The sequence below is a fragment of the Pagrus pagrus genome, assembly GCF_965226575.1.
Source record: "Pagrus pagrus genome assembly, chromosome: 16".
In the NCBI taxonomy this organism is placed as follows: Eukaryota; Metazoa; Chordata; class Actinopteri; order Spariformes; family Sparidae; genus Pagrus; species Pagrus pagrus.
Window position 1 is genome coordinate 3,950,745 of NC_140200.1, and position 26,763 is coordinate 3,977,507.

General features: G+C 45.6%; 1 protein-coding gene across 2 annotated transcripts in view; it reads left to right on the forward strand.

The window, feature by feature from the left end:
• The first annotated feature begins 262 nt into the window (after positions 1-262).
• Positions 263-26,763, forward strand: part of bcl11bb (BCL11 transcription factor B b) — a 32,069-nt gene continuing 5,568 nt past the window's right edge. The window contains exons 1-2 of one of the 2 annotated variants that reach the window (XM_084377793.1): positions 263-994; positions 8,517-8,900. In XM_084377793.1, coding sequence (XP_084233919.1) covers positions 931-994; positions 8,517-8,900 — 448 coding nt within the window. In that variant the 5' untranslated portion in view covers positions 263-930. The remainder of the gene's footprint in view (positions 995-8,516; positions 8,901-26,763) is intronic. The other variant, XM_084377794.1, reaches the window with a different exon arrangement.

Genomic DNA, 26,763 nt, shown 5'->3' on the forward strand with positions numbered 1-26,763 from the left:
ACACGCGCGCGCGCGCGGGGTCCTCCCAAAACACAGAGCCTCTTTCATCGTGTGAGTCAACAAGAAGTAGCCTCGATACTGTAGGAAACTGGGAAACATTGGACCTCTGCTTGTTGGACGAGGAGGAGGAGGAGGTGTCTTGTCTGCCCGCCTGCTCTCTCTCTCTCTCTCTCTCTCTCTCTCGCTCTCTCTCTCTCTACCTCTCTCTCTCTCTCTCTCTCTCTCTCTCAATCAGCGAGGCTACTGCCACCAGAGCCAAGAGTTGCCGTTCCGCGCGCCGATGCCAAAACGCGCAGGAGGAGTCAGTGCCAAAGGGTCATTTTAGCGCACCACTGCTGAAATGGAAGGACTGTAGGGAATCCTAGAATAAACAGCAGCCGTTTGACCCCAGATGATATAATCAGACCATTAAAATTAAGAGAAAAGAGAAGGGAGCGGAGCCAAATAAGAGCCAGTAGCCATCCCCGGTGGAGTGTCTCTCACCGTACTTCATCTGTCGCTTCAGAGGTGGGCAGTCCGGGATTTTTTTTTTCTTTATCTTGCAAAAAAGGTCATTTTGCAAATCATTACCAACCAAATCAGCTCATCGGCTCATCTAAGTAGCCAACTGCTTCCTAAAAAAACCCCAAAACTCCACTTTGGCTTCCTCAATCCAGGTGTTGCTTCCTCCGAAGACGCCGCAGGTCAGGACACTGTGGACAAACTGCTCTTCCATCCTTATCGCGCTCCGCCGTCCCGACTCATCCTCACCTTCACGTCCGAGCCGAGCGCGCGTCAAAAGTTGCAGCTGAAGACTGTCAACGGCAGAAGGGATTAGGAGAGAGAAGGGGGGGAAAGTTGCTCACCTGCGATCCAGAGAGGACCGACAAGACGGTCCAAGCCGACTCCAAGTGCCGTTCACCGGGCGATGCCAGAGTAAATGCCGGGGCAATGTCCCGCCGCAAGCAGGTGAACCCGCAGCACTTATCGTTGACGCACCGGGAGACAATACAAGGTGAGCTGAACTTCACGTGTGATCCACTCCACTGCTTTTAATCATTTACACTGTTTCATTATTATTATTACTGATTCAAACTTTCAGGAGGGGAAATTAAAAGTCATTTTTTTACGGGAACAGATTCACATCGTGCGCATGAATTATTTTGTTTTAGTCTTTTTAAAAAATGCGCCGAACGAGGAAGCCGACAACTAACTGAGATTTGTGAAAAATAAATGTGACCATGTGCCAACAGAGGAGCACACACAGGCGCAGCTCCTCATGTTATTATTATTATTTATTAATTTAAAGACACTGGTCAGACTGAATTTAAGTTTACGGCTGGATTCATAAAACATCTGTGAAATTAATCGACGCAATTCAGAAATATTTTGCAGCTTCATGTGACTTTTACTACGAGGGATCATCTCATGACAACTACATTTGGACTGTGTGTGAGTGTGTGTGTGTGTGTGTGTGCATGTGCACGCACGTGTGTAGCGCATGTACGAGCGTGTAATGCAACATTTCATCACAACACATTTTTTTTTTTGCATTTTATTCCAACGCGTATTGCAACATGTGGCAGCGTGTGTGTTCATGTGTGACACTGTTTCATAAATGATTTAAGTTTGTTTTAATATTTTTTTGGGGGGGGGGGGACTGTGCACAGGACGTCTCGTGTCTTAATTTAAAAGTCATTTTTAATTTTAATGATTGTTTTCTTTCTCTTTCACTCTGACACGCGCACACGCACGCACACACACACACACACACACACACACACACACTGAAAATGTATTTTTATCTGGACACACTGGGGCCTGTGTGCACTTGAAGGCAACATTTGAAGAAGTTAAATTACGCACAGAAATTAGTTTGCAATCACAGGCGCGCGCGCGCGCGCGCACACACACACACACACACACGCACGGCAGCAACAACAATGTGAACTTTATTAATATTTTCAAACGAAGAGTCACAAACTCAAACTTTGCAGCTTTGCACAAAAAACGTGCTGGAAATTTACGCAGATTAAATGAATTTCTGTTTTGTTTTCCTTTTTTTTTTTTTTTTTCTCTTTGCGGGGCATATGATGATTAAAAAGTCACATAATCCAATTTCAAATCAATTAGATCAATCTAACCTTCATCTCCCAGCGCTCTGCTTTGCCTAAATCCAATTTCATAGAGGCCTTAATCTGAGTAATTCATTGCAGAAGTTCATGATGTAATCTTTGGCCAATCTGTTTTGTGTTGAAAAAAGGGTTCGGCGCATTCCGTCCCACCCGACACATTTAGCATTTAGACTAATCATTTATCCCCCGTTCAGCCTCTGCCTCTCTCTCTCTCCCTCTCTCTCCCTCTCTCTCCCTCGTGTCACTGACTTTTCTCCCTCCTATCGAGTCCTCAGTTGAAATAATTACGGTAATTCCAGACGCAAAGAGCAATCTGAAATCTAAATGTTTGTGTTTTTGTGTTGACTAATTGAGAAAGTGTGGCACATTTTTTTTTCTAATTTTTTTTTTTTTTTTTAAGGCAAGTGACAAATATTGATCCAGGCTGAGTATTGATCCCCACAGTTTATTCTCTCTGCTGTCAATCCCTGCCAGTTAATTAAAAGGTGGAGACCTACTTGATCGCCTGTGCAAAATAGCTACAGTTTGACCTCAGGCATGTGTGTGTGTGTGTGTGTGTGTGTGTGTGTGTGTGTGTGTGTGTGTGTGTTTAACACTCACCTGCAGGAGTTACAACGAATAATCGCAACGTCCTGCAAATTTGTGGAACTGGAACAAATGTGGACTTAACTGTTAAATATTTGCCTCCCCTCCTTCCAGCCATGGGTCACCTTTTTTTTTTTTTTTTTCTTTGCGTGTCATCTTTTAGTTACACAGAACCTCCCAGCACCTGCTGTGCATCAGCACATTCTCCAGAACTGAACCTGTGCTGCAGTAACGCAGACTCTTGCACGATTGGGCCGATAATTAGTCGTCACAGATTCGCTTTAAAATGTCTTAATTTCCTCGTCTGGAGTCGAAGCTGCGTTCACGTGTCCTCCAGAGTGCATCACCTGAAGTTTCTTTTTTTTTTTAATGGGCTGCTTTCAGAGATCCTTTTTTTTTAATCACCGCTGACCTGCCTTACGTGTTCAAACAGCAGCTTAAGTTGAGATCCTGACATGTGTTTGATGTTCGGCTGGAACGTGCAGAGGTCAACGCGGCTATCAGAGCGTGTGCAGGAGGGATGAGCCAGCTGGGCCTGAATCTGGTCCTACCTGTTCTCACACACGATACACACTGTTCCTCCCCTGCCGCATGAGCTGTGGCCTCGAGCAAGTGGCAATGACCTGAGAGGCGCAAGTGCAGACTTAATGAAGAACTGGACCTGCAGGTATTTTGTTTGTTTGGCTCTGTGTGACGTCATCAAGGAGGTTGAATGCGACACCGTTCTGTAAGCAGATGAGCAGAATTTAAAAAAATATATATTTCTATCCGATCGTCTCTGTGGGAACGTTGTGTGTCTGTGCGCGAGTGTGTTTGCACAAAGCGCCTAAGCTATGTTTACCATACGTACAGGACATCTTCATAACGACAGCACATCTGCGGCTCTGATGGATGGGAGGCTTTTAATGTACCTGTCAGTCAGTCAGTGTCTGGAGGCTGCGTGTCGCTGTGGGCTGTTTCCTTAAGCTGGGTGGGTCTGGAGAGGACCAGGATCACTCCTCCGGCTGGAGGATCTGAAGGGGAAACCAAACTGAAAATTTGATTGATTCAACACATAACGAGAAATCTGCTTATGTGCACTCGATCGTTCATTTATGTGACCCGGTGAATAAGTCGTACACGCTTCGTTGTCAGCTGTCAGGGCCAGTCAGGAGGTAACGCCTTGCACAAGTAAGAATATGAAGTTTGTACACATCCACACGTCAGATCATCGTGGGGGTAATTCGGTGTAACTCAAGTCAGCCCTTTGCCCTGCAGTCATGGGCTCACAGGTCATACTGTACCTGGAAGTGCAGAGAACCTGAATATCAGCATACTTATGGCCAGGCTTACTGCGGAAGTCTGCGTACTGGAAATCTACTTGCGAGGCCAGACATCAAGAGGGACGTACAAGTGGCTGCGATGAATGTGTACTATGCACAAGTCACACAGACTCAGCATACATCACCCTAACACACTGGTGCATGTTCACACACTAGCACATGTAGCAAGGCTGCTCTGAGTTTAATTTGACCTTCAGTTCACAGTTCCCTCCTTTGTTTTATTAAGACAAACATCCCCGCCAGGCTGTTTTTGGGCTCTGTCATCAGCTTAGAGTCACATCCACCGACAAAGAAAACCCATCACAGGAATATCTTTATCAATTGCTCACACATAAATGCGGAACCACCGGTGTGTCAGAGGCCTCTCGTGTTTCAGAGGCTGGTATTTTGGTGCAATCTAATATCAGGATTAGCAGAGAGAATCGTTTTTCTCGATGCAGCCGTGGAAAACGCCTCATGAAAACTGTTTACTCTCAGAATTGGCATGCTACTTGTGAAACAGTTAATGTTTTCGTCTTCATTTGCACCATATGGCTGTCAAACGCTGGGGGAGAAACCCACAGTACGCACTGCAACACCACAGTAAATATTCACACACATTGTGGTAACCGGATGATAATCTCACAGGAGATGATTGGTGAGCGATTTATGATTTACTGCGAGGCGTCGCAGTTTGTTCTCGGATTTTTGTTCTATATTTCAATAATATCGAACACATTTAATCAATTTTGCAACGCTATAAAGCTCCTTTATTATTATTACTATTATATCTCTTAAAAGTGTTTGGCAAATTTTGATTTATATCTCCAAATGTCATGCCTCATGGCTTGCAAGTCATTTATAGCAATTTGGTGACAAGTCACAGTCAGCTGCAGAGCCGTATTTTGCTCACTCTCAGCCTGATAATCTAAGATTTATGATAAGAAATGCGACTGCTACAGATTAAATGGTGATAAGATAATGAAACACACAGGCCTGGCCTTACACAACACACACTGTTGCAGCTCTCCTTGGCAATCGCAGCCGAGAAAAGCGGGATAGGCTAAGCGAGGCCGCTTGTTGTTTGAATTTTTGATTGCAACCATCTGCAACGTTGCTGGTGTCATTTATTTTCAATGACAGCGTGAATCTTACCCGACTTTCCCTGTGGGGTTTACACGTATCTCTGTGTGTGTGTGTGTGTGTGTGTGTGTGTGTGTGTGTGTGTGTGCTTTTAGTACAGCAAATGGAGGGGGAAAACAAAGAAAGGGAGACAGGTCTGAACCCATACAGTATGGTCGGCTGTCATACGAGTGCCCCTGGCCTTACTCTGCCTTTACCAGCGGAACAGAGTGTGCAGCTGGTATTAAAAAAAAAAAGCGTTGTGTAAGGTCAGGACTCCAGCGTCAACGGAAAAAATAGTTCAACGCTTTCTGTTTTAACGCCCCTGCTCATCGTCTAATGAAAACAAATGCTTCAAATCCAGCGACATTGACATCTGATCAGCTCGTCGTCGACCTCGGGGCAGAGCAGAACCTGTCGAACCGTGCTGTAAATTTCGTCTTCGCGCTCACCTTCACCTCAGGCGGCAATGAAGACAACAAAAGGAGTCATCAGATTTATAAGAGCAAATAAGGACGCAGACAATAATGAGAGATTAGGGTGATTTATAGTGGCGGGTAATGCCAAAGGACAAGAGAGGAACCTCTCATGTGCACCTAGCTTGTCTTACCTGAGAGAAACCTGAACCACATCCCAGATTTGACTGTAAGATTGCAAAAAATAACTTCATTAGGCACTTTCTGTCCGGGCATTTGATTTATTTTTCCACCTTTTTATTTTTTATTTTTTGACACAAATGGAAATATTGGTGAAAGAGGTCCATTGTCTTCAGCTGTGTCTCCCATCTGGTACACATTGAGCAGTGGCAGTGTGTGCAGCAGCAGCAGCAGCAGCAGCAGCGGCAGCAGCAGCAGCAGTGGAGTGACTGACTGACTCTCTCCTCGTCAAGCTGATAGGGGGTGCTCTAAGGCTGCCTGACTTAACTCACACTTGATAAGGCAGAGTAGCAGGACTGTCATTGGGTGAATGTAACGCCGTGTGTGTGTGTGTCAGGGAGAAAGACAGAGAGAGACCAAGACTAAGGAATAAAATATGTGTGGTATCGTGTCAGACAGCTGGGTTTCATTGCTATCATCGCACCTTCTCAACGATGGCATGTTTGACAGTGCGTCTGCTGTGCTCCCTCACCTATCGAGCATGTTCCTCTCACATACAGAGGAATTAGACACTGTCTGTCACCATGAGAGGCTACATTAGAGTGTTATTCTTTCTTGTGTGTGTTTTCATTTTGCTGTGTCTGTGTCCACCCCTTTTTCTTTTTCTTTTTTTTTTTTTTCAACCGGTGAGCATTCCTTGTTCAGTTGCTTCTTGCACCTGCGTTTTTTCTCACACAGGTGAGCCTCGGGATAGACGAGCGAGCGGGTTTTCAAGCGAAAGAGAGAGAGAGAGAGAGAGAGAGGGGTGCGGTTTTTTTAAGAAGATGTCCGACTGATATTTGAGTGGTGCGGTGTCAGTGCCAACGCCTCCTTAATTTACAGCCTTCTGACCCCGGGGCCATGTTACTCAACCATAGGTTAACAAACAGGCCCTACTCTACTCGTCTTGCGGGGAGAAAGTCAAATCAAAATGCCCAGGTGTGCGTCATCTATTTGCACACGCACACAAACACAGGATCTGCGTCTCATGCCACCTGTCTCGTTGTTCGGCGTCAGAAACCAGAGCGCCATATTGTTAGCAGAGATCATCCGCACGGCGCTTGCTTATATGCGTCGCACATATGCACGCACGCATGCATGCGCACGGTTACGTGGCTTGTGTGAACGCTCTGGAACGTTGCTTCATGTGAATTATGGTCACAAGCTGTGAACTGTAGGTAAATATGTGTTTGTGTTCCTTCTTTGCCGCCAAAGATTATGAGATGGAAATTATTTGGCAGGCATCCAGGAACCCATCTCCATTTAGAGAAAAGATATTTGGCATCGGATCATCACTCCAGGGCGAAGTGAGTGGACTGGAACGTGTGTGTGTGTGCGTGCGTGGGTGGAGGATGGGGTGGCTGGTGAGGAAGGGTGGAGGGGTGGGGGCGCTGGATGATTCGTAGTTGCAAAGAAATGTTTGAAATAATAAAAAATTGGGTAGAAAATGTGTGTAACAGTCAGATCGGAACTCTGAGCCGAGTTTAACGGTTATGACTGGGAATTTAGAGGAGCACCGCCGCCTCCCTGACAGTTTGAGATGGGTGATAAGAGAGTTTAGGATCTCTGCTCTGATAACTACACACCGAGACACAGGCGCACACAAACCAGCACACACCCTCTTTGTCTAATCTTTGCAATTATTAGGGTGTCATGTTTGGAGAAAGAGAGAGAAGAGAGGCAAAAAAAAAAAAGAAAAAAGAGGGAGGGGCGGGCGGGGGTGCAGGCGGGTGGGTGTTAGAGCAGCAGCAGCAGCAGCAGCAGCAGAGACAGGCAGACGCTGCTACGCTCCTCTCCCAGGCATCAACACCTCTCCCTGGGCACCCGCTCACTCAGACGCCCCTAGAGTCTCTGGAGCTTCAGGTTTCCTCGGGGCTTTTTTTTTTTTTTTTTTTTCTAGAAGAGGACACGTCTTCATACTGGTACATCAGGGTAGTGTTAAAATAAAATGGAGGTTGTCCATGAGGGATTTACGCTAAGCTGAGGGACTCAGTCTTACGCCATGGGGGACGAGGAAGGGGGGAAGAATGTGTAATGGTTATTAATGACCGTGTCAGATCTGTGAAGAATGAGATTTACTCTCTTAACAGGACCCCGGGTTTGGCTTTATAGATTTTCTGTCTGTGGAGAATACAGTGCTCGAACTCACCTGTGTGCTGCTCCATTCATGCACACACACACACACACACACACACACGCTTACACATCTAGTTTTTTTTTTTCTCTTTCTCATTTTTCTTTTCCATGTCTTCTTCTCTGATACAAACAAACACGAACACACGCGCGCATGCTGCTGGATGTGGCCTCCGCTACGCTACACTTTGTTGTGCACAAGCTGGGGCTCCCATGTGGTGAAGGCAGCCGTCTAGCTATGACAGCTCAGTGCAGCGAAAGGCCCTCACCGGAAACCCAGCCTGCACTGTGAGATGAATAGCTTCCTGGCCACACACACACACTAACACACACACACACACAAATAGAAGCACAAACACATATATATGTGCTCGGTCCCACCCACGCAGATCTCTCACGGATAAGCTGTGCAGGTGTTTGTCTAGGCGAAGGAGCATCATAGGTTGTTTTATGCCATAAAAGTGTGAACGTAATGATCATCTCATGTGGGAGGGAGAGCTGGCTTTCATCAGGTAATGTTATCAGGAATAACTGAACCTCGCTGTGTGTGTTTTTTTTGCTCTTCCTTAACAGAAACACAACTAATTTACATTCCTCATCCTCATCTTCTCCCTTTTTTCCCACAGCAGAGTCCAATCATGATTCAAGGGCGGGATCTCCATCCCCGGAGCCATCCACACCCAGCCCTCGGAGGGTGGGACCCGGGGAGCACGACCTGCTGACCTGTGGCCAGTGCCAGACCAACTTCCCGCTGGGCGATATCCTGGTTTTCATCGAGCACAAGCGACGCCTGTGCCGGGGCCCCGGGAGTAGACCGGGGTCCTTCTCCAAGCCCGGGGAAGCTGGCGGGATCACGGGCATCACTATCTCTCCCAGGGCCAGGTCGCTGGAGCTGGGTAGAGGGTCCATTCCGGTGGAGGTGGGCATCCAGGTGACCCCCGGCGGGGAGGACAATGCTCTGATGAGGCTGACGCCGGCCAAGGGGATCTGCCCGAAACAGGAGAGAGGAGGTACGGAGACATTTTAACTTAGGATGCAAGAAGAACCAATAAGCAGGGAACTCTCTTCTTGTCAGTGTAGTCACACACATGTGGGGTGCAAAAAAAAGCATCCGCACACACACGAAACACACTCTCACACATCCCTCACCTGTCCAAGACAGATAGCTCTCTTTAAAGAATCCCAGCTGCTTGTTATTTTGACAGTGGCCTTCAGGAGGGATTAATGTAGTCTGGGATGATTTCATTAGAGTGAGTGAGAGCTGCACTGTACGTCTATTCTGCTCCGTAAAAGTAAAACATCACACACACGCATCCGCACACAAAAATCACACACAACCAAACAAACACACACTGGCAGGCCTGAAGGACTTCTTCAGCTGAAACCAATTGTGAAAGGCGAGGAAGAAGGTGATAGAGGAGCCGCCCCTAGTGTGTGTGTGTGTGTGTGTGTGCGCGCGCGCGTGTGAATGCACATCACGTTTGTGAAGAAATCCTGCAGCATACGAAAAAAAGAGGTTAAGAAAGCTGATTAAAATTCATCTGTGTGCGTGGTGAGGAGAAGGGGATTAATAAAGAGGCAAGGCCGTTCATCTGGCTATGGGTGGTGGGTGGTGGTGGTGGGGTGCGTATGGTGATGGGGGGGGGGCGAGGCCTGTAGACTGCCAGCGCTGCAGGGAAACCAGTTCAAAGTTATCAGAGGAGACAGTCACCATCACACCCGAGAGCTGGGAAGGCTATCCAGGATTACACAGACACCAGTAGACTTAAAGGAGGGAGACGGCTTTATTGTGGAAGTTACCATTCAGAACTACATTTAAAAGATTACACGTTTAACACAGAAACCGGTCACCACAGTGTCTTTAAACTGGAACGTTATGGAGAGACTTAAACGGTAAAGAGTCAACTTTTACAATCCGCGTCTGTACATAAAGCCTTCGCAAATATCGGAGTCTTAAAAAAAGTCTTTTAAAAAGGACCAGTGCTAAAAAAACAGAAAACATGACTGACTGTAAGATTCGCACATTTTAAGGGAAGTAGCAGAGATGTGATAATATACTAATTATAAAAAAAAGTTGTGACACAACTGCCACCACACATCCATAAACGAGTGGTTATCATGGTTTATAAAATATTTAAACACGAGTGAGAACTGGTGTAAAACGTGTGAATGCAGATTTTGTGTAGAAGTCATGGCAGCAGGCTGTGGTTCTCCCTGTCGACAGCAGGTGCACCATTTATTTCTATTTTCACATTTGAGCTTCAGAAATCCAAATTTTAGACACCGAACTGGTGTTTAAGTAAAGACATTCAGTTTAAATCCAGTTTTTTTTTACTGTGGGGTTCTTTAAGATCAGGCCAGTCTGCGGACTATTGCACAACGTTTTATGAAAAGTCCTCTATTTGGTTCTGATCTGCACGTTTTATTCATTTCAGAACCAAATCTGGCGGTTGACATCTTTTGTCATCACTACAGAGTTCAGCAGCGCACACACGGTTTCTGTGTGTGGCCAGCAGCTGTGTGTGGTCGCCATCTTTCGCAGACAGTGGGAAAATTTTATTGAATCGCAAACAAAAACATGTGACAGCACCGTTTTAGATGTCACGGCTAATAAAAAATGAAATAAAAAAAAAAAACGTCAGAAATACTTTTCTTTAAATTAAAAAAAAAAAAAAAAGGAACGAAGGTGATAATTCACCACCTCGTTTAATTAAAAGGAGTTGTGACAGCCCGTCAGTGTTGTTACATTTCTTTCAGATAATGTGACTTTTTTGCTAATTGTCTTTTTATTTCACTTGTACGCTGGAAATTTTAATGAGCATTGAAGCCACCTAGAAGCCCCTGTAAAAAAACAAAACAAAACATGAACTCAATTTGAAGCTGCTTTAAAAAAAGACTGGATTTTTTTTTATACATGGCAGTTTGTCTGTTAGGTGGTCAGAGGGAAAACATTTATGCAGTCAGTGAGTGAGTGAGTCAGCCTGTTAGAGCGAGCGGCAGTCAGTTAGTCGCTCCGCAGACAGACAGGCGGTCTTATCACTAAGAGAACAGGACATGAAAGCACTCGAAGCTCCCAAATGAAAGAGAGGAGGAGAGCTTTGTTCAACACATTAGATTGCCACTCAAGGCAGTCTCAAGTTTCAACCAAATTAGATTACATTATTAGGTCTAATTAAGTCCAATGTGTTAGCAGCACACACACACACGCTCACAAGGCACACTCACACGCACACACACAGGAGGAAGTATCATCGCATTTTCGCTTTGCGCCGAGAACTTTGCAGTTCAAATATTTGCAGCACAGGTGACGGAAAAAAATGAGGATACGTATGGAGTCTGCGCACACGTATGCACAGATATGTACATGTAACTGTGCTGCTCTCAGGCGTGCATGACATACCTGTGCTGCATGCATAACTCTTAACCCTCTCCTCTCCTGGATTGTTTCTTTTTTTTCTTTTCTTTTTCACCCGGTTGTGTTTTACAACATCCTGTCTGGCCTCTTTGTCTGTCAGCCTGCTTGCTTAACCTGCAAACATGCTGCAAGGCTAGCAGATTCAACCCCAAAAGGTGCAAACACACACACACACACACCACACCACACACACCCGCACACACACCTCTCACACACGCGGTGTAGATGAAAAATGGCCCTTCCGTGCCCTATTTTATTTTCCTTGAGTTTCTCTTGCTGATGCATGCACTCTGCGTGTGTACGTGTGGGCTCTGTCAGGGTATGTTAATACGTGTGTGTGAATTTGTGCATGTGTACATGTGCGTGCAGCGTCTGTGAAGAATGATGCGTGTCACCAGGCAAGCGAGAGGTTGTCGCTAGGGGAGCGTTACCATGCTAAGACGGCCCTGGCCCTGCTTTGAACCCCTCCCAGGACGGCTGCCGGGCCCCCTCGGAGCACTTAAAGACATCTAGTACATAAGGGCAAAGTCACATCATGACAAGCTCTCTCTCTCCCCGTCTGTCTGTCTGTTTCTTCCTCACTCGCTCACAAACACTGTGTATCGAGATCACACGGTAAATATTTCATGAGATTGTGTGAGCGACAGCGACGTCCTCAAACATCTCTCTCTTTTCTCTCTGCGTCCAGCTCTGATCTCCCTGCTGTCACTTTCTTTGCGGCCACATCGCTACATTAGGAGAAGATTTTTATAAGAGAATTGGTTTTTCTTTCGTTTTCAGTGGAGCTCGATGCGATACCGATACCGCCGTCTCAAACTGAACCAAAGTGGCACTGGATTTATGATCAAAGAAATCTAAATGAGCCACTCGCCACTTTAGAACCGTCACACCTACATCTTCAACATCTTCTGCGGGTGTGAAAGTGTGTTAAAGTGCACAGAAGCCCTTTTTAATGTGATAAAAATCCGTTTTTTTGTTCTCGAGCCAATCTGCGACAAGGGCCTAAAATGACTCACGGTGGTTTCAGGATGAAAAACTGCGGTGTAACCTACAAAACGCCTCTAAAGCGACACTGACCTTTGCACCCGGGCAGGTCGAATCTGCAATGTTCGACACTTGTTTCACTGCTGTTACTAAACAACTGTGACATTCCAGTTTCCACACCTCACCAGCGGTGTGGATTTGAAGGTGTCTCTCTTCTTCCCGTCTCTCTGTTTCTCCCCCCAATCTCTTTTTTTTTTTTTCTTTTTGCCCCACCACCCAATGCTCCTTTAATCACCTGGCTTGCTCTCATTTCCATATTAAATAGGCTTTAATCATGAAAAGCAATCAGCCTTTTGCATATTCATACCTTCCCCTGTACGCCGGCTTCCCTGTCTCGCTCCAGTGCCAAGCAGCCAGTAATCAGTAGGCAGGCGGCGTAATGCCATAGCCCCGGCCCATCGCATGAAAACACACACACTGTGTGAGTTAGAAATAACTTCACATGCTACTTACGCATTATCTCTACTCGGAGAGAGAGGCAGAGGGAGAGATAGAGGGAGAGGGAGAAGGGTAAGAGATAAAAAAAGAAAGATGGCGAGACTGATCCCTGATTTGAGCTGCGAATATTTGTACAGAGGCTCAAGGAAAAGTCGATTTGCATAATGACTTTGTAGTTTTGCATTAATCACATTTGCATATGAAAATGCGTTAATTACTCCTGATGATTTTTTTTTTAAAACTTGCTTCATTTGATGTCCAAGCTCTGGGGTTGTGATTAGGGGTTACATGGTGGCAGTTGTGTAGGTGGGTGTGTGTGCACTCGTGTGTGTGTGTGTGTGTGTGTGTGTGTGTGTTCATGGTTTTTTTTTTTTTTGCATTTCTGGTGCAGGCTGTGTGTGTTTATGTGCTCTTACATGAGTGTTTTGAATGCTTGCCAGGGAATTTATCTTGTTTCTGCTGTGAGGCGTGTGTGTCTCTTTTCATTTTCTCATTCGTGTGTGTGTGTGTGTGTGTGTGTGTGTGTGTGTGTGTTTCCTTGTTTCTCTGAGTGGCAAATATTTCCTTATTCCACTGTGGGGGGAAAAGAGGAGTACACTCCATCCTTCATTTAAATACGTAACATTTTTTTTTTTTTGGAGTAGCATGAACACTGACTCTAACATGATACAGTATCTACCTCTCATGCGTTCTCTTCTTTCTGCACTTCCACTTTGGGCTGGGCCCGATATCGAAATTGTCTCATCGCGGTGATATGAGACTAGATATCGTCTTAGATTTTTTAGATGATATTGTGATATGGCACAAGTGTTGTCTTCTCTTGGTTTTAAAGGCTGCATTAGAGTAAAGTGATGTCATTTGACCTGAACTTACCAGACTGTTCGACTTCCCTCTACCCTCTTTGTCATTGAGCTCACATTACTGATGATTATTTATCAAAAAATCTCATTGTGTTTATATTGTGGTAGTAACAGTAGTCATCCTTACAATATTGCTGCATCTGTTTGGTCAGAAATTATTTTAAAGTTTTCAGATTTTGTTGCCCAGTTCTGGCATTTATGAAGCTTTTGAAGAGAGTTTAACATTTGGAGATATTATGTTGTGAATCATGATATAGCATAAAATATTGCAGTGTTATTTTAAGGCCACATCGCTGAGCCCTACCTTTACACTGCATTGAGGGAAAAGAAAAAGAGAAAGTGAGAGATAAGATAAAGTGATTTTGTTTTGTAAGCACACAGATTATTTGACTTCACAGACGGCGTTGTTGCTTAGAAATATGATGGAGGATTTTCCTTTTCGAGGCTGAATTTTGTTTTAGAAACGTTTTTTATGCAGTTTTTAAAAAAAAAAAAAAAATTAAATGCAATCTCCAACATTCATCCAATTATCCATAAACAATTATTCACATTAAATGCGTTTTGTTTTTGTGTATTTGTTTTGCATGTAATTTGCATGTGCTTTTTGCAGAATGCTGCATGTCCTCCCTGCACAGTCGCTTTTCTGGCCCTTGTAATTCCCTGCATTAAAAAATAACTTTATCTGTGTTGCATTACTGAACTTAAATGCTCACATATGAATGAAAGAACAAGCTGCATGTTTTGCTGAGATTTCTTAGGATTAGCACATGAGCAGTGATCTTGCAGAAACACACAGCAAAAGAAAAGCTTTTGCCCTTAGCTTAAGAATTATGGTAAATAATGAAATAATTTCTATTTGCTGACATTAATTCTCCGCTCAAATGTCTTGGGTTTGCATACACATCTGTGCTTGTGTGTACAATTACAGTATACGTGCTCCTACCTGTATATGGGCCCCTAGAGTTGTTGGCTCATAACACCGCGCCTCAGACAGGACCACCCCAGGGGCCGTCTGACTCTGCTTGTGTGTGTCTGTCTGCTTATATCCAGCAGGGTCAACTAGGTCTGTTAGAGAGCTGCTAAAATGCCACAGCTGCACATGCAACACCGCCACCGCCACCTGACACACACCGGCGACACACGCACGCACTGACCCGCACACGGAAAATGTACGTTCACCTATGCAGAAAAAAACAAAACATGCATGCAGGAATACGCACGCAGATAAGAGCCACACACACCAAACATGTGTGCATGCAGGAATGCATACAATGACTCCCCATCTCACATTAAGGCCTGCATCTCCCACCAAATGCACACACAGACACATGCACACACACACGCGCAGCTTAAAGGCTCCCACATGAAGGCATCAAACGCTCCACAGCCAGCTTTATGGCACTCATATGGCAGCAGATTTGATATTTTCCTACCACAGCGGGGGAATAAAACTCGCCACTAATTTGGACTGCGAGCGCCACCGCTAACTTTCAGCATGTGCCGGCTGACTGTGTCTTCCAGATGTGCGGACTCTTTGCTCCTTAACAGCCTTACTTAAGAGGCATTAGAAACCTCACACCCCGTCCCTGCTACGCATGGAGAGTGATGATGGCGCTCTGGTATTCAACACAAACACGCTGCTTTGTGTGCAGCTTTGAGCGAAGTGCTGATGTGAACTTCATGGGCTCGCTGCTATGGACCATAAGTCGCCTTGTGTCAGTGGGAATCTGTGAATGTGTTTATGTTCTTTGCATAAATAGCTATAATCAAGGTAATTTGACAGCTGCATTGTAGTTATTCAAGCTGACTGTTGATAACAGGTGTGCTTTCATCAGGGCTGAGTAATGTTGCAAATTTTATAAAGAACTTACCGTAATTACAGTATAAGTGCGCAATGTGTCAAATATGCACACATGCAGGAATCCTCAACGAGGACCTGCTCAGTAACGTGCACACATGTTCACGTTTCTCCCGCTCTCCGCAGAGATCCTCCAAGTCTTTTCTCGATGGACATGCAGATGAAATGTGTCTCTGTGTGTTCAGCTATTGTGCGGTCTTAGTGCATAACATAATACGCCGCCTTTCAGGGGTAAATGGTGAGATTTTCTGGCCGGGACGTTCGCTCACGCTCTTCTATTTCAAAAGTATCGTAGTTTCTGCCTTTGGAAAGGGAAAAGGGCTACCATTAGCATTTGTGAAAAGGAAAAGAGATGGCGCTTGTTAGCCAGTCAGACAGGGGTAATCCTACTTGCTACACTGTTGTTGTTCCTTTTCCTCTTATCTTATTAGCGTGCCGCTCTGATTGGGCGGGACTGTGGGAGAGGAAAATGAGGAGACAGCGTTTATGGCCGTATTTTCCTTTTTACAGGCTACTTCACCGCAAGAGATATTGAAAGCCTTTCATGCTACACTTATGATTCCCCTTATTTCACCCACTTATTTGGCTCAGGCAATTACTCGGAGAGGGAGCACTGGACACAGGCAAACACATGATGAGCGTAAGCTGCCTTTATGTCGGTTTGTCACTTAAATATAAATCAGTTGTGCGCCAAGGCCAATATCTAGTGCAGACATTAATACACAATGTAGTATTCTGTTCATACAGCTATTTCCTGTGAGCAGTAAACGTAGAGTGAAAGGGAGGAAAAAGCAAAAAAAATAATACAAAAACAAAAAACTTCATTCTAAGGTGATGTTAAAGGGGCACTATGTAGTTTTAGAGAAGGAATTCAAACTCAGAGTTTTATATGAGGTGATAATACAAACTCAGAAATATAAATTTTTTCTATACTGGAATAAACAAGCTGCTCTCAGAGGGAAACAAGGTCCCAGAAAACTGTTTGAAGCTAGAAAGGTGGCAGGGTCCGCCACACATAAACAAAGTAAAACAGTATGAGTCACTCAGTTTGTTTACTCAGTCGTGAAAACAAAGAGAGTTTGTTGAAGATCAGTCAGTGAAGATCTTTCTCTTCTGATTACAATGTCCTCGCCTAAAACAACATAATGCTCCTTTAAGCTAGAAATAAAATGACATCCTTCGTTTCCTTATTAAACTAGTTTTACATGACCAGGCAGATAGTTTTTGATTTTATCTGCCCAAGTTATGAGGTTTTATACACGTCTCTGAGATTTACTACCTCCGCCCCAAAACAAGGGAGGTCGATGTAAGTTAATTAATTGAGCTCAAACCTGGAAAGAAAAAGGACATTTAAACATTTTAATAGCGACATTTTGATCAACACAAGAACAAACTGTGAATTATTTTCATAGGGACTATTTTTTGGGGAGGAAGTCTTTCCATTTTCATTGAGAACTGTTAACGGTGAAGTTGGTTTTTATTTGGAAAATACATACCGATGTTAAATATTTCAAACATATTTCTCCAGCACCACAGCGATGTATCGATGAGTGGAGGCAGGAATAACCAACCAATATCTCAAAACCTGGGTAAATAAAGTCTTTTTTAGACTTCGGCTGAACAGAGACTTTATTCACTATAAATTTAAATATGTTTTTTTTTATTAGCTTGTATTGGGTTTTTTTTTTCCTCTGCTTCTGCTTTAACTCATAAAAACCTGCGCTGCCATCTACGAGAACAGAAAAGAAACATCTGCTCCGGTCTGCTTCTTGGATGAAAGAGGGCTTGCACTGTCATGTCCATAGATGGCATTGCAGACAGGAGGAGTTAACTGCTCAAGGTTAAGGGGCTACACTCTCCCTGTATACTGGCGCAATTCATACTTTTCCAGAAAGCCCTCTTCCCTGTGTCTGTCTTCCCCAGAGCAGAACAGAGCAAGCCAAAATGAAATAAAGCCTAAGATGTTATCAGGCTGATTGGTGCCAGCGGAGCTTGTCTGGGCCTGTGGTCTGGCGGGGCAGCGCTGGCCCGTACCAGCGTTTTTGTATGTGTGTGTGTGTGAGTGAGTGTGGGTGTGAGTGTATGTGTGTGTGTGTGTGTGTGTGTCCTAAAGGCAGTGGATAGATGAAAGCTTTCTTTAACCATAAGCTATGCAGGAGCCGTGCCAGGAGCAGGAAATGTATCAGCGTGATAACAGCCAGAAAGACAGACAGAGAGCGAGAAAGAGAAAGAAAGAAAGAAATGACAGAGAGACAGAAACAGAGGGAGAGAGAGAGACAGAGGGAGAGGCCACACAGAACCCACAGGGGGAGGCCTGAGGCCAGAGTCAGCCCATCACACACACAAATGTCACCTCATAAATATGTGTTGGGTGTGTACGTGAAAGAGACGAACCTGTGCTCACGTCTGCATTCATGTGTGTGTGCGTGTGTGAGAGAGAGTTTTTGAGGTGAGAAGTTATTGACGGTTTGACACACCTGAGTACGTATAGGTCACATATATATCTCTCTCTCTCTCTATATATATATATAGAGAGAGAGAACAGAACTCACCTGGAGACATGACCGTTGCATAATGTTGTGCCGCCGGCCTTCGTTTTGTACATTCATTTGATTAATTTTTAGATCATCGTTCATTTAATGGTGGGAAGTGATTTAATTAATATTCATCTGCATCTTTTTCTGTTTAATCGTCTGTTAGAAGGTCTCACATTGTGAACTGCTTTACATTCCATTAAAAGAGACATATTACACTTATTATCAGGCTTATAATTTGTATTTCTCTCTCTCATACTGTGCAGTGCTGCAGCAATGTATTCCCCCTCTGTCTCTGTTTGAGCTCCTGTCTCTTTAAGGCCCCCCCCACTCCTGAGTAGCCAGTCTTCTCTGATTGGTCAGCTCGCACACGCCTGAGCCAGCAGCGCGTACAAAAAACGAGCAGCTTCACTAAATTAATTCTTTCGTGCAAAATTAGCTGCTAGGCATAAATTACGCTAATGTGTGACACAGTGTGATGTCACAAAGTCACAGAATTAAAGGCGGGGCTACTGACGATGCTTTCAGGGGCAGTTTTTTGGGGGGGATAGAAGAGCTTTTGTTGGTGCAGTCTTTGACCTAGGTCTCCTTTAATGTGGAACCGGAGCATACATCATCTGTAAAGATTACTGTTCCCTACAGACGATGTTTCACTTTCTTGTTGAGAGTGAGATGAGAAGATCGATACCACTCTCGTGTTTGCAATGTAAATATGTAGCTACAGCCAGTGGTTGGCTAGCTTAGCTTAGCACAGAGACCGGAAGCAGGATGGTAACGACTAGCATGGCACCTCTAAAGCTCACTAATCAACACTTCACGTCTCGTTTGTTTAATCCAACAACTGATTTGTAAAAACAATCGGACAAAACTGCAGGAAGTCACAACTCTGTGGCAAGAAATAGGAAAATAACCCCCTTGTAAAACCACAATGTGTCATTTTTACAGTTTTTGTGCAGATGAAGGAGACATAGAGGTGTTAATTAGTGTGCTGTAGAGGTGCTGCCAGGCAGATTTAGCTACATTTGGACAGAGCCAAGCTAGCTTTTTCCTCATTTCCTGTATTAGGGCTAAGCTAATCCAACAAGCTCCCGGATGCACAAGACAGCTGTATCGATCTTCTCATTAGATTTACTCACAAGAGAGCACATATTTCCCCCCCAAAAATGTCAAACCAATTGCTGAAAGACGTCCAAGCCCATCACATGCCCACATCCTGCTGTTCAAAATGGGCTCCAAAACCTCTCTTTCCCAAGATCGGGCCGAGCAGTTAAATAAAGAGAGCTTAATATCTACGGTCCATTCTCCTTTTTTTTAACACGCTCCCCTTTTGTTACTTCCTTTTAGTGTGCTAACACTAATTAGATAGCTTGCAAATTGGCGTCAAATGATGCAACACTTCTGTGCTCTCTCCTGTGACGCTGGCAGCCTCTGCTTTGTGTTTCGAGCACAAGCAGTAAAAAAAAAAAAAAAAGGCACTGTATCCTCTCACAGGCCAGGATTAAACATTATACTTAAAGTCATAATAGTGAATTAGATCATGAATGTTCAGGCTCTGTTTCCCAATCACTGGAATGGACTCTACGCCATGTCTGAAGCATGTGAGGGGGCAAGTTTTATAGCGGGCTGATTGGGTTGGAAAGGCCTGTGTGCTTCATTCAGGGCCGCGGTGGTATTTTCCTGTGGGCTGCTAGTTAAGTGGGACTGGCTGCTTGGCTCCAGTGGGCAAAAGCCAGCTGGGGACCATTACTACTGCTGAAAGAATATAGCACCCTGTCACAGGATGGTAGCCCGACATACACACACTGAGCATACATGCAAACACATGCATACAGTGCTTCATATAGAGGCACAAACGTAACATTTACCCTGTTTTTTTCTTGCTTCTTTATTCATATTCGCTGCCTCTTTGACACACACACACACACACACACACACACACACACACACACACACTGCAGACGCCACCGCAGAAGGACGAATTTGCACCTGCTCATCACCGGTTGAGACGAGCGCTGCGTCCCCCCCCACGTCTGACGCCACGCTTCTCGTTTAATTTAACTTTGTTTTTGTTTAGATGACCATTCAAGAAAAAAAGCATCCAAAAAGAGCAACACAATACCTTTCCGTGCACTGTTTGTATAAAATGATTGATCCGATGAAAAATTTAATAAACCCACAAAACAGAATTCGCGTGTCACTCACATGTCAAAGTCAATTTCCTATTCACTGCCAGTGAATAGGAAATTAACTTTCTGGACAAAGTGAGAGTCCCCGAGGGGCTATGACTGGAGCTCATTTGGATGTAAAACCTCGAACAAACATTGTGTGAGTCCACAAAGTCAGCCTGCATTTCATTGTCAGAGCAGCTTGAGTTTTTCAGCTTTTGATGCCATCACCTATCCAAACATTTTGATGCTTTCTTTCTCATCTGTCACATCGCAGGGACGTTTTTTTCCGCTGAAATATCTGACTTTGTTTTTATCCTACTAATTAATGGTGGATTCATCCTTTAATTCGGCAACCCTGCAGTTCTGCCTAACCTTCCTTGATTGTATGGCGTCGTCTGTCTGCCCCTGCTGCTGTGTGGCGGTAAAAATGAGTAGGTGATGGAAATGCTCTAAATGGAAATGCAGGTGATAAAGCAAAAACAAAATGCAATTCTTCGTCTCTTTCCCCTCATTCTGTCTGCAATTTTTTTTTTTTTTTTCACTTTTAGTGTCTTCTCCTTCTCCCACCGCCCTCCTCCCTCCTTCATCCTCTCCTCCATCTTGCTCCTCTCTCTCACATCTCTCTCGCGACCGCAAGCACGATCGAGTGTCATCCATTTGTCAGCGTCACATGATAGACAGCAGACCCCACAAGTGTGTGCGCATACCTTCCAAAAAAACGCACACAAACACACAGGCGCTGGGACCAGTTAGGGAGCTGGTGGCGATGAGTCAGGCTCAGAGAAATGCCACAGAGAGCTTAGCTAATGCACTTTATGGAGCTCCCTTTTTCTTTTCATTCTCTCTCTCTCCCCCCTTTTCTTTTTTTTTTTTTTTGTTGGGTCTATATCGCTCCCCCTCCCTCTTTCTCTCTCTCTCTCTCTTTTGTCCTAGAAGCCGAGCCAAAAGTCATAGCTCTTCACTGACAGAGAGGTCTTTCCAGTTATTTTTCACAGCGCGTCCCCTGTGCCCTCGCCGGGATAGCTCGCCTCACGGCGGTAACGTGCTCCCTCGGTCGTGCTACACGAGGGCCTCCTCCGCTCATGCATTGTTGTACAGCTGGACGCGCTCTCGGTGTGTGTGTGTTGTGCGTGTACCTTGTGATCAAGTTGTTGGAGATACCTGATCCCTTTTATTGTTCATTTGACCCGCATCCCAGGAGGCATGAGGGTCAGGGTGGAGTGCCCAGATATCTTGTACAGGTGCTTAGTGTGCTGTGTGAATGTAAGAGGAAGCCAGGGAGGGACGAGCTGAAGAGATAGAGCGGAGGAGAAAACAGTTTTTTTGTTTTTGCTCTTTTACAGCAACACATTAAGGAGCACTGTTTCTTTAAATCCTCTTTCGGGCTGTCAGGCATTTCAGCTGGTCATATTGGCTGCAGACACACACACACACAGACACACACACACACACACACACAGATGTATATGGTTAGCAGGCCGAGGCTGGTTTGAGTTAGCATGGAGCCAGTCACACTGTGTGAGAGCCTTACCCCCTGCCTGCTACTGCCACCCTCCACAGTCTCGTTCCTCTTCTCCATCTCTCCATCTCTTTCTTTCGCTAAACATGTGTGACAGTCAGCCACTGCTCGCCAGGGCCGTGGTTCGCCGTCCCATCTCCCAGCACCCCCGCCACACACACACACACACACACACACACACAGTCGCAGCCACACAAGCTTGATCTGCGTGGCCTCCTGATTAGCCCCCCTGCATGACAAACAAGCCATCAGAGCAGAGGAGGAGGAAGAGGAGGAGGAGCAGGAGGGACGGATGGGAGATGTGAGGAGGAGGAGAGGAGCAGAGGTGTAAGGGGGGGGGGGGGGGGGGGGGCAAGCGGGCGAGGTGAGGAGGCTGGGACCCCTGGGGACCCCTAGATCACAGCCATGCTAATGAGGAGCTGCTTTGCCAGCAGCAGAGGTGTCAGCTAACCCCTGACAGGTGCACACCCGCGTACTCCCAGGGCTTGTGCCTCGCGCGTGCACGTGTGTGTGTGTGTGCGTGTGTGTGAGAGTGTGTGTGTTTGAGGGAGGGGCTGCAGGGGCAGGTTTGTGTCCCAGTGGCCTAGCCTGCGGGCGGCTTTGTTCAGTATATGCAAATCTGTCGCCGTGGCGTTCTGTCGCCCTTGATGGAATGCGTGAGCAGTACAGCGAACCTGAACCCCAGGAATGCTGCAGTGCACACACACACACGCACACACACACACACACACACACACACACACACACACACACACACACACACACACACACACACACACACACGTATACACATACTTACACATCCTCTGCTTTCCCCCACTCACCTCCTTGTTAACAACCTGCACCGTCTTGTGTTCCTGCAGTCGAGCAACGTTATTCCTACACGCTCCAAACTTTTTGCTGCCTGGATGTGTTTTTTTTTTGTTTTTTTTCACCCCGTAGGACTGTCCATGCCAAGCGAACGCAGCACAGCGGAGAAGTTGGCGGGCTCGCGTTCAAATGCTACTTATATTCAATTATGATTTTTTTTTTCTCCCTGAGCTTTGTGAGAGTTAATTTGGCATCAGTGAGCATTCATTACCATCCACTCACTGCTCACTGTCAGCTGAGAAGCTCCAGTTTGCCCATCTTGTCGAAGGCTGAGCCTGTGGATTTTTGTTATTCTTCTGTGGTCTTATTATAAGTCCCTCTGGATTAGAGCATCTGATAAAAGCCCCAAAATAAAAGTGTAATGTAAATGGAGGGAGGGCGGGTGGGGGGGGGCTCGTGCCTTGAAAATATAAATCAAACTCAGGCTGGAGAGATGGCGTATGCGAATTCCTAAATTAAACACAAATCCACATGTCTGCACCATACGCCTGGTGTCTACTTCAGCCCCGCCAAGCTCACACCAACTTTCCTTCACTGGCCATATGCAAACAGTCAATACCATGGCTCCCCTTCATTCACTGGCATTTTGTTTGTACTTTTTAAGGCAAAATAATGGCTATAAAAGGCAATCTGGAAAGAATAAAATCTGATGTAAAGCTCAGATCTTGGTCCCTGAAGACTGGCTTAATTGGCCCGGTGGTTTAGTAAAAAAAAAAAAAAAAAACAACCCAGGAGAGAAGGAGAGCATTATTACTGGCCCACCTCAGCTCCACGCATGTGCCAATGTTTTAATAACTTCCTCCAGGCCTCCTGGCCCTTAGCCCTTGTTTTGTTGCACACAGGACGAAGAGCTGCCCTCCTAAGCCGGTCTCAGATCTGCATTGTGTTCGCCTGTTTCATGAGAAAATCTGCCTGGGTGGACACCTGGGCAGAAATGTAACAAGAGAAATTAAAGATCCACACTATTACAGAGGAATGCCAGCACACTGTAACATTTACAAGTATTTCCACTGCTAGCAAAAATGACAAAAACAAACAGTGAAATTCTGCTCATAAGGCAACAGATTCCTGCTGCGACTCCATTTCATTTAACCTTTCATCTCAGTCACATTCACTGAACAATGAGTGTGTGCGTGTGCGTGTGTGTGTGTCAGAAACGCGTGTCTCTGTGTGCATATGGTGTGCCGGAGTAAATTGGGCGATTAGGTCCAGCATCAGTGACTGCGTGGAGAGGAGAATGTAACTCTTCTAACTGGTAGTTGACCTTGGCGGTCAGCAGTGGAAGGGTCCCTGCTTGCGTGTCAGGCAGACGACTGTAATTACTACAAACTGAAGCATGACACGGCCCACCGTGATTCTCTAATGAAGGCTTTTATTGGCTGGAGCACTAAGCGGCGACAACATTCACACTCTCCCAGCATGTGTGCAAGGGTGTGTGTGCGTGAGAGCGGAGTGAGATAGAGACATATGAACGTCTGTGATGTTACACGCAGGCTTCTGAGGGGGAGGTTTTTGCATCCTGTATGTTCGGGGTTTACCGCTTACCTTTCTGTCAGCTAGAGCCAGGAAAAACCAAATTTGGGCAGCCGGATAAATTCTGGGCGGAGGTGAGGTGGCGTGATCAAACCGCAGTTGTAGCGTGATAGCCTGAGAGAACTGTCAATCAAGCGAATGTTCCCAGAGGAACCCTTCTGAGGGCTTTAAAGGTGCACGATGTAGTTTTGCAGAGTTTAATCAGAAGACAAAGATCTTCATTGACTAAATGAATAAACAAACTGACCTTACAGGACAACACAATTTCATACTATATGTGGCGGACCCTGCCACCTTTCTAGCTACAAACAGTGTTCCTGGGACCTTATTTTCCTCTGAGAACAGCTTGTTTATTCACTTATGGAAAAAATAAATATTCATAATATTGTATTATTACCTCATTAATAATGGAAATATGAACATTCTGAGTTTGAGTTCCTTCTCTAAAACTACATAGTGCCCCTTTAATATTTCAGTGCTGCTTAATTGCATTCAAATCCTAATTAAAACGGAAAAACTGCCACATAAGAAGTCTAATCTATCAACCTACCCATCTATCTATGTATCAATCTATCTTTGATTCTCCTGTCTTTACCTCTCTCTGTTTGCCTCCCCTCCCCTCCCCCTCCGCTTGCTTTGCTTGTTTGGGAAGCTGATGAAATTTGTCTTTGGCCGTCATTAGGCAGCAGCCATCAGCTGCCACTCTATTAGCTGCCACGCTTCCTTTAACAGCATATGGCACAGCTGTGTAAGATATGACAAGATGCAAATGTGTTGCTGTAGCGGTGGTGGCGGCGGTGGGGTGGAAGGTTGTGTGTGGGGGGTGGTGGTGGCGGTGGTGGTATATGATTGGGTGGCTGGTGCCGGAGCCAACCAAAATACGGATAAAAGAGAGGAAAAAATCTGATTAATCGAGAGGGATCATCAATCTCTCTCCCAATCTCACATCTTCATTTCGTATTGATCCTCATGTGTTGATGAGATTATACAGCTCCCGAGTCCATAGTACCCTCGCGGTCCCTCGGGGCATGTAAATACCCTCTATGTGTGTGTCATGTGTATGTGCCCGAGCACGTCTGGCCCTTAAAGTCCCTCCACCTCTCTTCTTACCCCCTCTCCTCCTCCTCCTCTTCCCTTCCCTCTCCCGCTCTCTTCTCCCCGTCCAAGCTGTTAAGCTGTCCAGCTCTCTGCTGCCAAGCGGCCGTGTGAAGCCTCGCCAAACTAAACACGGGCAGGCAGCCCGCCACTCGCCCCACACACATTCACACATCCACACATGCACAGACATACAAGCCCCAAAAATACATCCACATACATGTCCACACGCATGCACGTACACACACACACACACACACACACTTTAGTAGCAGGAGTCAGGTCGTGTCCCACCCCACACAAACAGTGCGAGTGACGGCTACACCAGAGCCCCGCTAATAGCAGAGAAAAACAGACAGAATCAGTAAATGAGCCCCTCATTAACTTTTTCTGACCCTGTCTCCCCTGGGGAAAGCCAAACCAATCACACCGCCAAATCAGCTTCCTGTACTAGACACTGATCCAACATCAGCTTTCGCTCATCTGTTCTGCACGGTACAAGTGTGTGTGTGTGAATGTGTGACCGTGCTGAGGTGTGCAGCGAGAGAGGGGAAGGAGAGTGAAAAAGAAAAAGGCTGCTCCGCGTGTATCTGCGTCTGCATGTGTGTTTTACATTCCATGACAACGGGTGGCTTTGAGGCAGTCAGCCATCTTAAGGGCTCCCGTCTTGATCACATAAGACTTTGGGCAAAAGAAGTAACTTCTCCGTCTTTGTTTTCCCCCTCCGGGCTCCGAGCTATGGGACCACCGTACCAACTTGACTCGGCTTGCGGTAGCCGCTGGTGATAAAGTAGATGCAGATGCTTCGCAAACACAAGACTGTAGCAGTGTGCCTCTTCAATGCTAGCCTGTGTTGAATTAGATGAATCCCAACCGTGGCTCTTTTTATGACTCACAAGCTGGCTGACAGGGCTGTGCTACAGTGACTGATAGATTCATTTGGCATTATTAAGTCATGCCATTTAAAGGGGCAATTTGTCAATGAGTGACGTACGGTGTTTTGTGTGTGTGTGTGCCTGTGTGTGTGCGTAGCCACAACAAATCGCTTTACTGTACTTGTTATTACACCAGTGACGTAGAGCTTTATTTAATGTGGATGCTGCGTTAAGACCGCAGGGGTCTTTACTGTTTACACATCGCCTCCATCACCTCTCCTGTCTCTCCTTTTGTGTGTCGCTCTTTCTCTCTAATGCCACATCTCGTCCTCCCCCTCCCTCCCTTCCTCCCCCCCTCTGCCATATTTCCTTTTTCCCCCATTGGTGTGTTTTTTTCCATCGCTGCCTCCCCTGTCTCCATATGGAAATGACAGAGTAGACGAGATGGATCTGTATATTAAAGCCTAGCTGACATTAGAATTAGCATAATGTGTCGTGGCCTTAGGGCAGTACCTGCCATCTGCATTAGCCCGTAGACACGCACTCACTCAAAAATTCATACACACACAGACAAAGCCCACTGAAGACCCTCATACGTAGACACAAACAGAAAGTTGCAGTAACTCTACGTTGTACAGTTAATTCTCCTGAAGTCCACACATGT